At 58.5% G+C, this 13,148-nt stretch overlaps 1 protein-coding gene across 1 annotated transcript in view; it reads left to right on the top strand.

Annotated features, from left to right (window-relative positions):
- Window positions 1-11,336, top strand: part of EHD1 (EH domain containing 1) — a 21,179-nt gene extending 9,843 nt beyond the window's left edge. Inside the window, exons 3-5 of the mRNA XM_024748742.1 lie at window positions 5,855-6,267; window positions 8,577-8,741; window positions 9,336-11,336. Of these exons, the coding sequence (XP_024604510.1) occupies window positions 5,855-6,267; window positions 8,577-8,741; window positions 9,336-9,860 (1,103 nt within the window). The 3' untranslated portion in view covers window positions 9,861-11,336. The remainder of the gene's footprint in view (window positions 1-5,854; window positions 6,268-8,576; window positions 8,742-9,335) is intronic.
- The last annotated feature ends 1,812 nt before the right edge of the window (window positions 11,337-13,148 follow it).

The raw sequence follows: 13,148 nt of genomic DNA on the forward strand, positions 1-13,148 counted from the left end.
CCCCTGCCGCTGCCCCCCACCACCCCGTCCTTTGTTGCTGATTTCTAGGCCAGATTTATTGAGATCTGTGTTATATACGGTAAAATTCACCCAATGCACCAGTCGTGTAACCACCACGACAACCAAGATACAGAGTTTCCATCACCCCAGGAAGTCCCCTTCACCCCTTTATAGTCCCTCATCAGGCAACCACTGATCTTTGCCCCTAAAGTTGTACCTTTCCAGAATGTCAGAAATGGAATCAGACAGTGTGAAGCCTTTTGTGTCTGTCTTGCACTTAGCATGTGCTTTTGAGGTTCATCTTTTCTTTGAGAGTCTGCCGTTCATTCCTTTTTGTAGCTGTTGTACCTGTGATACGGATGTACCATAACTTGTCATCCATTCTCCTATTGAGGGGCATCTGGGTTTCCAGTTTGGGGCAGTTTTGAATAAAGCTGCTATAAACATTCGTGTAGAGTACAAATTTTAATTTCTGTTTCTTTTTTTTTTTTGGCCGCGCCTCGTGGCACGTGGGACCTTAGTTCCCTGACCAAGGCTTGAACCCGTCCCCCCGCACTGAAAGTGTGGCGTCTTAACCACTGGACCGCCAGGAAAGTCCCAATTTCTCACTTTCTCTTGGGTAACTGCCTAGACGTGGGAGGCCCCTTTGTCCCAACCTCTGTGCCTCTGGAAGGGTCCTTCCCTTAAGAACGTTAGCTTAAGGAAGCTCAGAACAAGTCCTCACGGTGTAGATTCTTAGCTCTTTAATCTCTCTTGCGCTCCTGCACCCCTTCCTCCCGGCCCCGGCACGGGTTAAGCGTGGTGATGGGAGCCGTGGCAAGAAACGCAGAGGCCCACGCAGGTTGAATGGCAGGAAACAAAAGTCGATTGGAGACAAACCCTCTATTGTTTGCATTCTAGAAACTTCTGGAATGTCTGAAGCAGCGTTTCCCCCAGCTACCGCAACTACCTGTGTTTGGAGGGTGCTGGGCTAGGGCGAGGACACATCACAACTGCTCCCCCTTCACCTCGGTGTCGGAGGGTGGGAAGGCAGACCCGGTGAGGAGGGCAGCCAGCACTGCAGAGGCAGGACCCCTGGAGCACCCGGGCCCTGCAGGAGGCTTGGTGGGAACAGAGCCAAGGTGAGAGGCAGGCTTGGGCCTCCCGTCTACACAGCCCGCGTAAAATATGCATAACGTAAGATTTACCATTTTAACCTTTTCTTTTTTTGTGGTACGCAGGCCTCTCACTACTGTGGCCTCTCCTGTTGCGGTGCACAGGCTCCGGACACGCAGGCTCAGCGGCCATGGCTCACGGGCCCAGCCGCTCCGCGGCACGCGGGATCCCCCCAGACTGGGGCACGAACCCGCGTCCCCTGCATCGGCAGGCGGACTCTCAACCACTGCGCCACCAGGGAAGCCCCATTTTAACCATTTTTAAGTGCACGGTTCAGTGGCATTAAGTACATTCTTATTGTTGTACAAACATCACCACCATCACCTCCAGAACTTTTTTTCTCTTCTCAAACTGAAACTCTGTCCCCATCAAGCTACAACTTCTCTCCCCCTCCACAGCCCCTGGCCCCCACCGTTCTACTTTCTGTCTCTGGATTCCACGTCATACCAGTGGAATCATCCCCTGTGACTGGCTTATTTCATCATTTCATAATGTCTTCAAGGTCCCAGAACTTTCCGTGCCAGAGCTTGTCTCTTATCAGTGCTGGCTTTTACTCCCGTCGCAGGGTCAGCCCTTTCTCTCCAGTTAACCCGCTCCGGCTGTGTTGTCTGTGTCCTTTGTGGGTGTCCGCACCTCACAACTGCCCCTCCCGAGGCGGATGAAGCTGCAGCATGGTGTCCGCACCTGGTGCGTGGCTGTGGTGTCCTCGTCACCGGGCGCCCGTGCCCTCCTGCTTCTGCCGAGGAGTTGCCGTGCATTAGGTGATGTCTGATGCCTGGTCCTGCCGCCGAGGCCAACCTCTAGGTTGGCCCAGAGCCTGAAGGCCCAGTGCCTGGGGCAGTGCTGGGGGCGGGATGCTCCTCTCTGGATGTGTCCCTGGTCCCTGCACTCGTCACCTGCCGCCGAGCCCCAGGCTGATGGTGGCCGCTGGGCTGCCTGGCCAGTGTGGGGACTCGGTCGATGCTCTCTCGGTGCTGCAGATGTGGGTCAGTCCAGCCCTTGTTGCCTGTGGAGACACGCGGGCCGAGTGAGGGGTTGGCGGGCTGAGGGGTGTCACGTGGGCCTGGGGAGGCTGCGGCCATGTGGTAGGACATGGTCCTCCACCTGTGATGACATCGCACGAGCCTGAGCCTTGCGACCCTCTGCATGACCTGTGGGCGTGCCTGGCCAGCCACCGGCTCTCTCTCCCCAAAAGTGTGAGCACTTTCCATATAAACAGGAAATTTCATTCACCTACAAAAAAATGGGCTTAGCTCTGTTGGCTCCAACTTGAGGTGTTGGTGAGTAACTGGGTTTGCAGGCAGGGCCGTGCGGGGCGCTCGCTCTGGCTGGGGGCTCGTGGACCCGGTACCTCATTCATAGGCTCCTCCTCTCTCTCCTCCCCCTCCCCCTCCTCTCCCCCCATCATATGCACACACACACCCCCACCCCCACCCCCCGCCGCCACTGGGGGATGGCAGGAGTGAGGTCACACTGGAAAAAAGGGGGTGGTGACCTCGGCTCCCTGCATGCAGTCCTCACTCCCTGGCCAAAGCTAACTTGGCCTCGAGCCCAGCGCATCAGGGCGCCCCTGTTCCCAGTGCCTCGGTTTCAGCATTGCCGCCTCCCCAGCTGTGTGAATCTGCGGTTTGAACTTGCGGTGGTCTGAGGACAAACAGTCTGACGAGGGGAGAAGTTGAGCCTCATTGTTGCTGAGAGCAGCGGTTCATTCCTGAGTCATCGTTTTTTCAGCGCTGACCTGCCGTTCCCAGAGCTGCCATTCCCAGAGCCGGCCATAAAAGGCGGTGGCGGCGAGGCCGGGCTGGCCCTGCTCCCTGCCCGCGTCCCTCGGCCTGCTCCTTGTGTCCAGGGACGTAGGGACCTTGTACTTTGGAACCAGCAGCCTGGTGGTGGCTGGTGGCGGGCGTAGGAGTAACCTGGCCCCTGCTCCTTGCCTTCCCACGTCCTCTGAGTGTGGGGAATCTGGTAGCCCGGCCGTTTCCCTTGTCTGCATGGGCCTCTGGAAGACTGATGGCTCCCCTGCCCAGGCTCAAGTTCAGGTTCACAGGGGCTTTGCTGCCACCAACTCCACTGCTATGCTGTTAAGAAGTTAGGGACTTCCCTGGTGGCGCAGTGGTTAAGAATCCGCCTGTCAATGCAGGGGACATGGGTTCGAGCCCTGGGAAGATCCCACGTGCTGCGGAGCAACTAGGCCCATGTGCCACAACTACTGAAGCCCACACGCTTAGAGCCCGTGCTCTGCAGCAAGACAAGGCACAGCAAGGAAGAGTAGCCCCCACTCGCCACAACTAGAGAAAGCCCGCGCACAGCAACGAAGACCCAGCGCAGCCAAAAAGAAATAAATATTTTTTAAAAAGCAGGCTGTTTCCCCCTGTGCTGCGACGGGAACAGGTTGCCCTGGAGAGGCCGCAAGCTAGATCCACAGAAGCCATGCATTCGGGGTTTTCCTTGAGGTTCGGTGTCTTGCCATGAGGACAACACTGGCCTCCAGCCTCAGAGCCAGGCTGATCATTTGTCACCTTAGTTTCTGATCAGTGATGCAGCCCCAGCCCCTCAGCCCTCGTTCCAGGGGGCCCTGCCTCTTCTCCCCATCCTGGGCCTGCCCGACCCACGGGTGTCGCTCTGGTGCTGGGGCCTGTGCTGGGAACGTGTCACCTCATTTAATCCTCCCTGTGATCTTAGGAGGAGGAATTATTATTTGACTTTTACAGAAGAAAAAGTGTTAACTCCGAAGTTAAGAATTTGGGGTCACAGAGTCAGTGGCTGGAGCTGGGAGTTAAATCCAGGGCTTTCTTACTAAAAGCCTGTGTTGTTTCTGAGTGCTTGGGTGCAGGGAGAGGCCTGCAAGGCTGCGGCTTCAGGTGCGCAGACAGCTCTGGAGCCCACTTGGACCTGGGGACGGGGTGGCTGGAATGTTTGTCTAACCAGGCACAGCTTCACCCCAGGCACGCCCCACACGGGGGTGTTCCGGCCAGAGTGGAGGTGGCCTCGTGGGCTGTCTGTGGACTCCCATTCAGCCCCGGAGGCTTGGCGGGATGGCTCAGCCCACGCCTTACAAGAGGGGCGGTGAGGGCTGCCCTCCCCGTGGCTCCTTGAGTCACTCTGGGCCTTTTGTTGACACTTGGTCCTTTTCTTTGGTCTGCCCTCTACCTGCTGCTTTTCTGTTTCCTGCCATCTAGAGAAGGCATGTCTAAATCCCAGCCTGGTGGCGGTGGAGGGTTGGTTTTGGCCTGCTTCTGGGCAGCGTCCCAGGCTCTTCTGTATAGGAGTGGCTCTCTGGCTCCTTCTCAGGGGCATGACTGTGCTCTGGCAAGGACGCAGTGGTTCCTAAGAGGGCCAGCCTGCATTGGGGTTGTCCTGTGGCCTGCCGGTGAGGAAAAAGGGGACTTGCCCGGAGTCACCCAGAGAGATGGCGGCTTGGGGGCTGGGACCCAAGCTTCCCAAAGACTCTTGGGCCATTGTTTCCACATGGTCTACTATTCCTTAGTAGTCTCAAAAGGTGAGAAACAGAATTTTCTCTTCCTCTGGGGACAGTGCAAGAAGTGGAAACACTTTGGGGTGGCATAATTATAAAATAGGCTACAAATTAAACCACTGTTGCAGAGACCCACAAATCCATGGGCTTTTAAATCAGGTATCTGATAGTTTGTGTGAAATACAATGGTCCAAGGCCATCCTGAACCCAGGGTGGTTATTCCAGCTCCTGCCCTCACACCTGCATTCCAGTCCTTGGGAAGGGAGAAGAGGACAAAGGGCTGGTGCACCTTTTCTTTGCTTCTTCATTTCTGCTGCAGAGAGGCTGGGATATGCAGTTTTAAGCTGGGGGGCCGTGAATCGAGCTAAAACTAGACAGTTCTGTCAGCAGTCCTGCTGCAGACGGCCGGTTCACCAACGGCCTTAATTGTTGGCAGGAAACAGCACAGAATAGAGTTGGGAGCTGGAGCTTAGTCCAGTCGCTTCATTTTAGAGAAGCGTTTAAGACCTAGAAAGGGGAGGTGGTTTGCAGTACTTAATAGGCCTGTAGAGCAGGGGTCAGCAAACGTTTTCTCTAAGGGTCAGAGTGTTAAATTTTCGGCTTTGGGGGCCTCATGGTCTCTGCCACAACTGAGCTCTGCTCTTGTAGCTCAGAAGCAGCCAGAGAGTACAGATGAGCCGGCTGTGTTCCAGTAAAGCTTTATTTCTGAAAACAGGTAGTGAGCCAGATCTGGCCCCCGAGCTGTAACTTGTAGGGAATGAATGAGAGTCCTGCAGAACAGGGAGCCCAGCACATAGCACCGGACAAGCAGCAGCTGTAGGTCGTCTTACTGCTGTTAACTGTCGCTACTGTGCAGGGGCACCCAGCCAACAGCCCCCAAATCTGTTCTTCCCGCCCGGTGTTGAGCTGTGCTGCTGGGGTCTCCTCCTCACTCTTGCCATAGTTCGACCCACTTTAGAGCGTGGACTTTGTGACTTCCCTTGCATTATTTATTCGTTAAGTGCCTCTTCGTGCCAGGTGCTGTGTGGGTGAGGGTGTCACCACGGTGGGTACGGAAGTAGGGGAGGCCTGATGAACCTGCCCTCAGGGCACTGGGCTGTCCACAGAAGTACATTCTGGAAATTTAAATGACCCCAGGCTGAGAAGTACCAGGCCAAGTCAGGCACGGGAGCCATCGGACCACCTGGCCCCTGGCGCCCCCAACTCGCCCTTCTCTTCCCGCAGGTTACGACTTTGCGGCCGTTCTCGAGTGGTTCGCTGAGCGGGTGGACCGCATCATCCTGCTCTTTGATGCCCACAAGCTGGACATCTCCGACGAGTTCTCGGAAGTCATCAAGGCGCTCAAGAACCACGAGGACAAGATCCGCGTGGTGCTGAACAAGGCCGACCAGATCGAGACCCAGCAGCTGATGCGGGTCTACGGGGCCCTCATGTGGTCCCTGGGGAAGATCATCAACACCCCCGAGGTGGTCAGGGTGTACATCGGCTCCTTCTGGTCCCACCCGCTCCTCATCCCCGACAACCGCAAGCTCTTCGAGGCCGAGGAGCAGGACCTCTTCAAAGACATCCAGTCTCTGCCCCGCAACGCCGCCCTCAGGAAGCTCAATGACCTGATCAAGCGGGCGCGGCTGGCCAAGGTAAACCCAGGCTGGGAATGCAGCCCCAGGGGGCTCTGGGATGGCCACTCGGGGCCCCGGGATTGGATGCCCAAGACCCAGCCCTGCAGACCCATGGCTGCACTGTGCCACGCCTTGTCTGAACCCGTCCTCTTGTGCCCCGGTGGGAGCAGCCTTTTCCTGAGATTCTTTTTAGCACATATAAGCGTCAGATAAGAAGGTACCCCTGTGCCGGGGGCAGCCTGGGGGGTGGAGAGTGGGGGGGATGCTGCTCGAGGGCTCATCCGTTTCCCCCCAGGTCTGCCGAGCACTGGAGTGCACGCAGCATGTGCTGGGTGCTGGGGACGCAGTGGGGACTGACAGGTCCCCACCCTCCTAGCACTTGTCAGCCGTACAGGGGAAAGCAGAACACATAAAGAAAAAGAAAGTACGATTTATTTGTATTGTCTCGGGATCGGCCTGGGATGAGCTGTCCTGGGAGGGTGGGCTAGCCTGGGGGGCCTCGGGCGGGAGACGATGCTTAGGCCGAGACAGGAGGTAGTTAGTGGAGAGATGGGGCGCAAACCTGCGGGCCCAGGGAGAGCGCTGATGGCCTCTGGCCCAGAGGCCTTGCAAACCATCCCTACTCTTCCATGGAAGCACAGGGCCTGCTGGCACCTGTGGACAGCATCTGAATTGCTCAGGAGTTTGGAGTCTCGGTGCCTGGCCGAGCACTTCAGCGGGACCCCGGGGGGGCTGGGGCTGGGGAAGGAAGGGTAATGCTGCCGGTGGGCCCTTCAAACACTGAGGAGCAGAGCACGTCCCCTTAGGACACGATTTTGAATAGTACCGCATTGTGAGGCTCCCTTCTGTGTAGCCCAGAGGCTCTGGCACTCTGCCATGGGCCAAACACAGTGGCCCAGGGCACCCTACACTGTCTTGAGGGCTGGAGTCAGGTGGCTTTGGGTGCCCCCTGGCCTGAATAACGAGAAGTGACCCTGCATCCTTCACCCCCGGCTGTGTCTCCTCTGTGGTTACCCAAAGTGCTCCAGGACCAGCAGGTTGGAACTCACTAGAAGCATAGGTTCTGAGGCCCCACCTCTGCCCTACTGGACCATAATCTGCATTTGGACACAGTCCCCTGGTGACCTGTGTGCAAAGTAAAGATGCCCGCACCCTGCTCTGGAGGGCACAGGGCTGCACGTTTCTGTAGATATCTCACTTCTGGAAGCTTCCTGATGAGTGGAACTGGTTCTGAGAAAGGAGCCCATGAGAAAATCCACATACCTGGCTCCTGGCCTCGAAGGGCCAAGCGATGTCCTGAGCTGAAGGGGAAGAGGCGGTGAGTGGAGGAGAGACTGGCCTCCTGTTTTCCAGTCCAGCCTCTGCTCAGCCTCAGGGCAGCACAGCTCCCGTCCTTCCCCTCCAGCCCCTCTCCCGGCAGGGCTTCCAGTGCTCTCATCGCTCAGCCTCCCTCCAGGACGGAACAAAGGGCCGATTTCAGGCCCTGCCTGCTCATTTACAGAGATGGTGTATAATCGCGTGGCCCTTGGGCACATTGAGTCACCCTGCCTGGAAAGCCCCAGCCTCTCCAATCTTGTCCTGCACCTGCTGTTTTGAGACTGTTTCCTTTTCCTGGACTGAGTCGCTCTCTCTGCTGGCCTGTGATGGGCAGAGCTGTGACTGTGACTCTGTGACCAGCCTGCTTCCCTGGGGCAGTTCTCAGCCAGGTCGCAGCCCACGGCAGACAAGGTCAGGCCAGTGGAGAGGTTTTTTGGGGGGTGGAGCTGGCAGTCTGGGAGAAGGGGGTGTGAGGCTGGCTGGCTGCAGCCCTCCTCGGCAGGACGTTGCTTGGCAAGGCAGAGGGATTTGAGGGCTGTGCCTTTGCCAGGTTGCCAGAGTTACTGGCCCGCTGTGGGGAAGGGAAGGATGTGCCACCCTTCATTGGCACATGTCTACCCAAGGTACTGCGTAAAGCCTGAAACATCTGGGGAAAGCCTTGTGGGATTTTCCTAACCCTTAGTCATCCCCGAGGCTGTCAGGATGATAAAGTGGGGCATAACTCAGGCTGTGTTGGAGTTCATGGCACCAGCATCCACAGACTTGTATAAGCAGGATGGCACGGCTCTGCCCGGCTTGGTAGGAATGCGCTCGGTGTCTCTGATGTGCAGAGGAGCCATCGGGGAGGGCTGTGCGTGCCGAGAAATGGTAAGAACACGGGCTTTGGGCTGCGGCTGTGCTTAGCTGTCCCGGGTTACAGTCCAGCTTTGCAGGGCGGCACAGGTGCAGGCCACGCTCCCAACAAGGTGTCCAGGAAGCACCCGACACCCACCCCTTCTCTGTCTTCACAGGTCCACGCCTACATCATCAGCTCCCTCAAGAAGGAGATGCCCAATGTCTTCGGTAAAGAGAGCAAAAAGAAAGAGCTGGTGAACAACCTGGGCGAGATCTACCAGAAGGTTGAGCGGGAGCATCAGATCTCCCCCGGCGACTTCCCCAGCCTCCGCAAGATGCAGGTACGGCTGCCCCTCGGATGGGAGTGGGTACGGCTGGGGCACTGGGGCGGTGGTTCTGGAGGGAACCCCGGCTCCATGGGGCGGGGCCTCCCAACGTGAAAGCGGCCCGATTAATCACCGGCGCCCCACCCCGATCATCGGAGAAGTTGACCCAGTCCGTGACACCTCACAGGGGAATGTGGTGACTCACCCGGAGGGGGAGGGGGAGGGCGGGGCTGCGCCAGGCACCCCAGCCTCCTCCCAGTTAATCCTCACCACAGTCCTGTACGAGGGGACTATTTTTACCTCCGACTTAGAGAAGGGGGAGCCAAGATGTTAAGTGGTTGGGGCCGTGACGCGGAGCCAGATCTTTCTGCTCGGGGATCACACGAGCCAGGCCCAGCTGCCTGTTTGCGGGGAGTCCGGGGGACGGGTGGGTGTGAGAGAACATCTTCCAGAGAAATACATAAGCTAGTTTTTGTTCTCTAAAGTGACACCTTTCATACTTGACTGAATTTTCCAGTAAGTTCCCAACCACTTGTTCTTGCTGCACCCTCCGTGCCAGAGCCCGGGAGGGGCCGACCCAACCCTGTCCTTCCTCCACTCCCACCACAGGAGCTCCTGCAGACCCAGGACTTCAGCAAGTTCCAGGCCCTGAAGCCCAAGCTGCTGGATACGGTGGACGACATGCTGGCCAACGACATCGCCCGGCTGATGGTGATTGTACGCCAGGAGGAGTCCCTGATGCCTGCCCAGGTCGTGAAGGGCGGTGCTTTCGACGGCACCATGAATGGGCCCTTCGGGCACGGCTACGGCGAGGGGGCCGGCGAGGGCATCGACGACGTCGAGTGGGTGGTGGGCAAGGACAAGCCCACCTACGACGAGATCTTCTACACACTGTCGCCCGTCAATGGCAAGATCACAGGCGCCAACGCCAAGAAGGAGATGGTGAAGTCCAAGCTTCCCAACACGGTGCTGGGGAAGATCTGGAAGCTGGCCGACGTGGATCGGGACGGGCTGCTGGACGACGAGGAGTTCGCCCTGGCCAACCACCTCATCAAAGTCAAGCTAGAGGGTCACGAGCTGCCCGCCGACCTGCCTCCGCACCTGATCCCGCCCTCCAAGCGGAGGCACGAGTGAGCGACCCCTACTCCCAGCGGCCGGCCAGGCGGAGGCTGCAGGGGAGGCGGGTGGTCGGCAGTTCCCAAGACCATAAAGACGGCGATGTTTCCTCAGCTCGCAAAGGAAAACCACCACCTTTATCTTAAGGCTGCTCCTGGGGAGGCAGGGGTGATACTCGTAGGTCAACGGTGGAATTTTGTGCATAAGAACCATGGATATTTTTAATATATAACGTTAGAGGCAGCGTTGTTTCTTGCCTCCTCCTCCGGCCAGCAGCCCCACACACGCACAGCCTCTGTACCTCCTGCCGGGGAAGTCGCCTGGCTCGCCCGTCCTGCAGCTGCAGCCCGCGTGTAGACAGGGACGCGGGTCCCGGCTGTTTCAGGCTGAGTGGCTCGGCCAGTGGCTTCCTTCTCCACCCGGCCCTGCCCCCCGCCTCTGCTCCCAGATTCAGTTGGTTCTTCTTGTGCCTTCCTCCTTCCGTTCGCAGCGGCCCCCTGTCCACAGGCCCTGCCTTCGCTCTCGTGTCCCCTGGCTCAACAGTCACACAAGCCAGGCCCAGCTGCCTGTTTGCGGGGAGTCCGGGGGACGGGTGGGTGTGAGAGAACATCTTCCAGAGAAATACATAAGCTAGTTTTTGTTCTCTAAAGTGACACCTTTCATACTTGACTGAATTTTCCAGTAAGTTCCCAACCACTTGTTCAGAAGCTGTGATTTTTGTCTCCTTCCCCACGCTCCAGCCAGGGGACAGCTCCACTCAGGAGCCGTTAGATGTGGGGTGCGTGCAGAGCACACCCTGCCGGAGACCCCAGAGGCGGTGTTTCCTGCTTCACCCTCTCACTTTCCTAGGACATTCTGGTACACCTCTCTGTCCCACCCTTGGTGGGCGGTGGGTCCTCACGAACCTGGTGTAGCTTGGTGCTCCAGCCCGGGCCTGGTGGCCAGACAGAGGGACCAGGGACAGCCCAGCCCCTTCCCCCTCCCACCTGACTTCCTCCCGTTGAGCAAAGGAGGGCGGTGCTCCACGTGGATGTCCTAAGTATAGTGGCCCCCAGGCTGAGCAGCTCGAAACCCGAGCCAGCCAGCGGCCACTCTGCTTTGCCTCCACTGGGCTGTTGGGGGCCTGGACATACCTGTCGGCCAGTGGTCAGCCGCTGGGGCCTGGAGCCGTCATCACAGAGCCACTGTGGCGGGGAGGGGGGTGGGGAGCAGGCTTCCCAGCAGGCACGCCCTCGGGGGTCTCAGGGACTCCTCCACTCTGACCTCTGACCCCAGCCCACCCTCCTAGTGCTGCTTGCTAGGCCTCTGCTGGGCCCGAGTCTCCAGGAACTGGCCATGTTACCTGCAGCCTCGGCCCACCATCCCACACCGTGTCCTCGATGGGAATTCACTGTTTACGGTACAGTGGCTTAACCACACTTGCCTGTGGGAAGGAAAAGCAAACTGAAGGCCGGACTTCTTTTCTTGCATTAATAAAAGTTTAACTGTGCTGAAGCTGGCCTCTGCTGCTGAGATGTCTCTTCCCGGGGCCTGCTCCCCGCAGTGCCTGCGGGGGCACTGGCAGAGCACTCCGGGGGCCAAGACTCCAGCGGAGACAGATTGGCAAGCCTGGCGGGTGAGGCCTGCAAATGGGGCTGACGACCCCCTTTCCTTATGCTAGATGGGGGCTGAGCAGGAACAGTTTGAGGGAAGGATGGGGTGAAGAAGTTGGGAGAGCCTCTGATGACTAAGGACTAGGCTGTGCCCCCCCAGGGGTTGGGGGAGCAGGCGCCCCCCACCCTGTGATCTTCACAGCCTCTCCTTCAACCTGGGCTCTGCCCTAGCTGTGGACGGACAGGTGGGCGCCCATGGGGCTCAGGGCACTGGGAGGGGTCAGGCAGATAGGGTATATCGTGGGCTCCCGTGCTGGCCCCAGGGTCGTTTAGAGAAGCCAGTACTTTGAAGGCGGACCAAGCAGGTAACACCAGCAACAAAACTACAAAGGGTGGGGCCAGCCGATGTGGCAGATGGACTGTTCGTACCCACAGAGGGGAGGGTGACAAATTGGGAGCTGATGCCGTGGAAGGGTGTAGATTTGAGGCGCAGTCGGAGAGGGGAGACTGCTCCAGGCACACTTGTGGCAAAAGGCAGGACGTGAACAGCTGCCTGCGGGTTTTGAGGGCCAGGCTGAGTGCTCTAGCCCAGGTGGCGGGCGTCCAGTCTGACGGCCGCAGAGGCTCCCCACCCTCCCGGCACCATTCACATGGTTCACCCTGATCCTCGTGACCCAGGAGGTCAGCGTTCTCTCCATGTCACAGCCAAGAACTCAGGTGAGCTTGAAGAGCGAGTGTCACGGGAGGAGATTCAAACCTGGGTCAGCTCAACCCCAGATGGGGCGCTCCGCTGTGCTTCTAATGGGAAATACACTTTCAAAGGAAAAACAAAGCTGATGGCTGACTTCATCCCCCAAAGTCTGCAGCTGTAGACTCAGGTTTGAGAAACGCACCTTGAAGCTTAAATGCCGTCACTCCAGCCCGGGCCCCTGAAAGCTTGGGGCAGCCCGTCAATTTCCAGGGTCACCCGAGACAGGGAGATGCTTGTTGAAGCTGTTAGAACACAGAGAACACAGGACCGTGCTTCTGGTCCCCCCACCCCCGCATGTCCCAGCATGAGGTGGCAGGGGCGGTGAACCCCCTAAGGCTGCCCCAGAAAGTGACTGCTGGTCTGAGGCTGGAAGAGGGGCCGAGGGCAGGCATCTGCCCCCCCGTGCAGCCCCGGAGCTTGGGGCCTGGTTGGGGTTTTACAGGCTGTGGGGGAGTCCTCTCCCGGCCATAAGGGGGTTCAGGAGGGCCAGTGGGGTGCACTAAGGTGTGACCACTCTCCCGGACACCAGCCCGCACCCCTTGCCTCCTCCCCAGCTCCCTAGCTGGCCAGGGCCCTGGGTGAAAGGCCCACTCTTCAGAGGCTGGTCTGGGGTCAGGACAGGGCTCCACCTGGCTGCCAGCGCTCCTGGCATCAGAGACCTTTGGGGCAGTCTGCCCACCCCGCTGGCCCTTGGGCGCTACCAAGTCTGCGAGCCCCAGGGACCTCAGGGCCCAGGGGACACGGGGGCCCACCCACTGCCTCCGGGCGCCACACAGCAGCTCTGTTTTACACCTGGAGGTTCCGGGTGAGAGCAATAAACATTTCTTCTGCTCTTTGGTAAACCAAGGGTTAATCGTGACTCCCACCCAGTGCCCTCTTATTATCTCACGTGGGCTGGTCAGAGGACTTGCTCAAGGCCACCAGGCTGTGGCAAGGTTAGGAAGCCCACCCATCAGTCCTGCC

The sequence above is a fragment of the Neophocaena asiaeorientalis genome, unplaced genomic scaffold (assembly GCF_003031525.2).
Source record: "Neophocaena asiaeorientalis asiaeorientalis breed wild unplaced genomic scaffold, Neophocaena_asiaeorientalis_V1.1 scaffold43, whole genome shotgun sequence".
In the NCBI taxonomy this organism is placed as follows: Eukaryota; Metazoa; Chordata; class Mammalia; order Artiodactyla; family Phocoenidae; genus Neophocaena; species Neophocaena asiaeorientalis.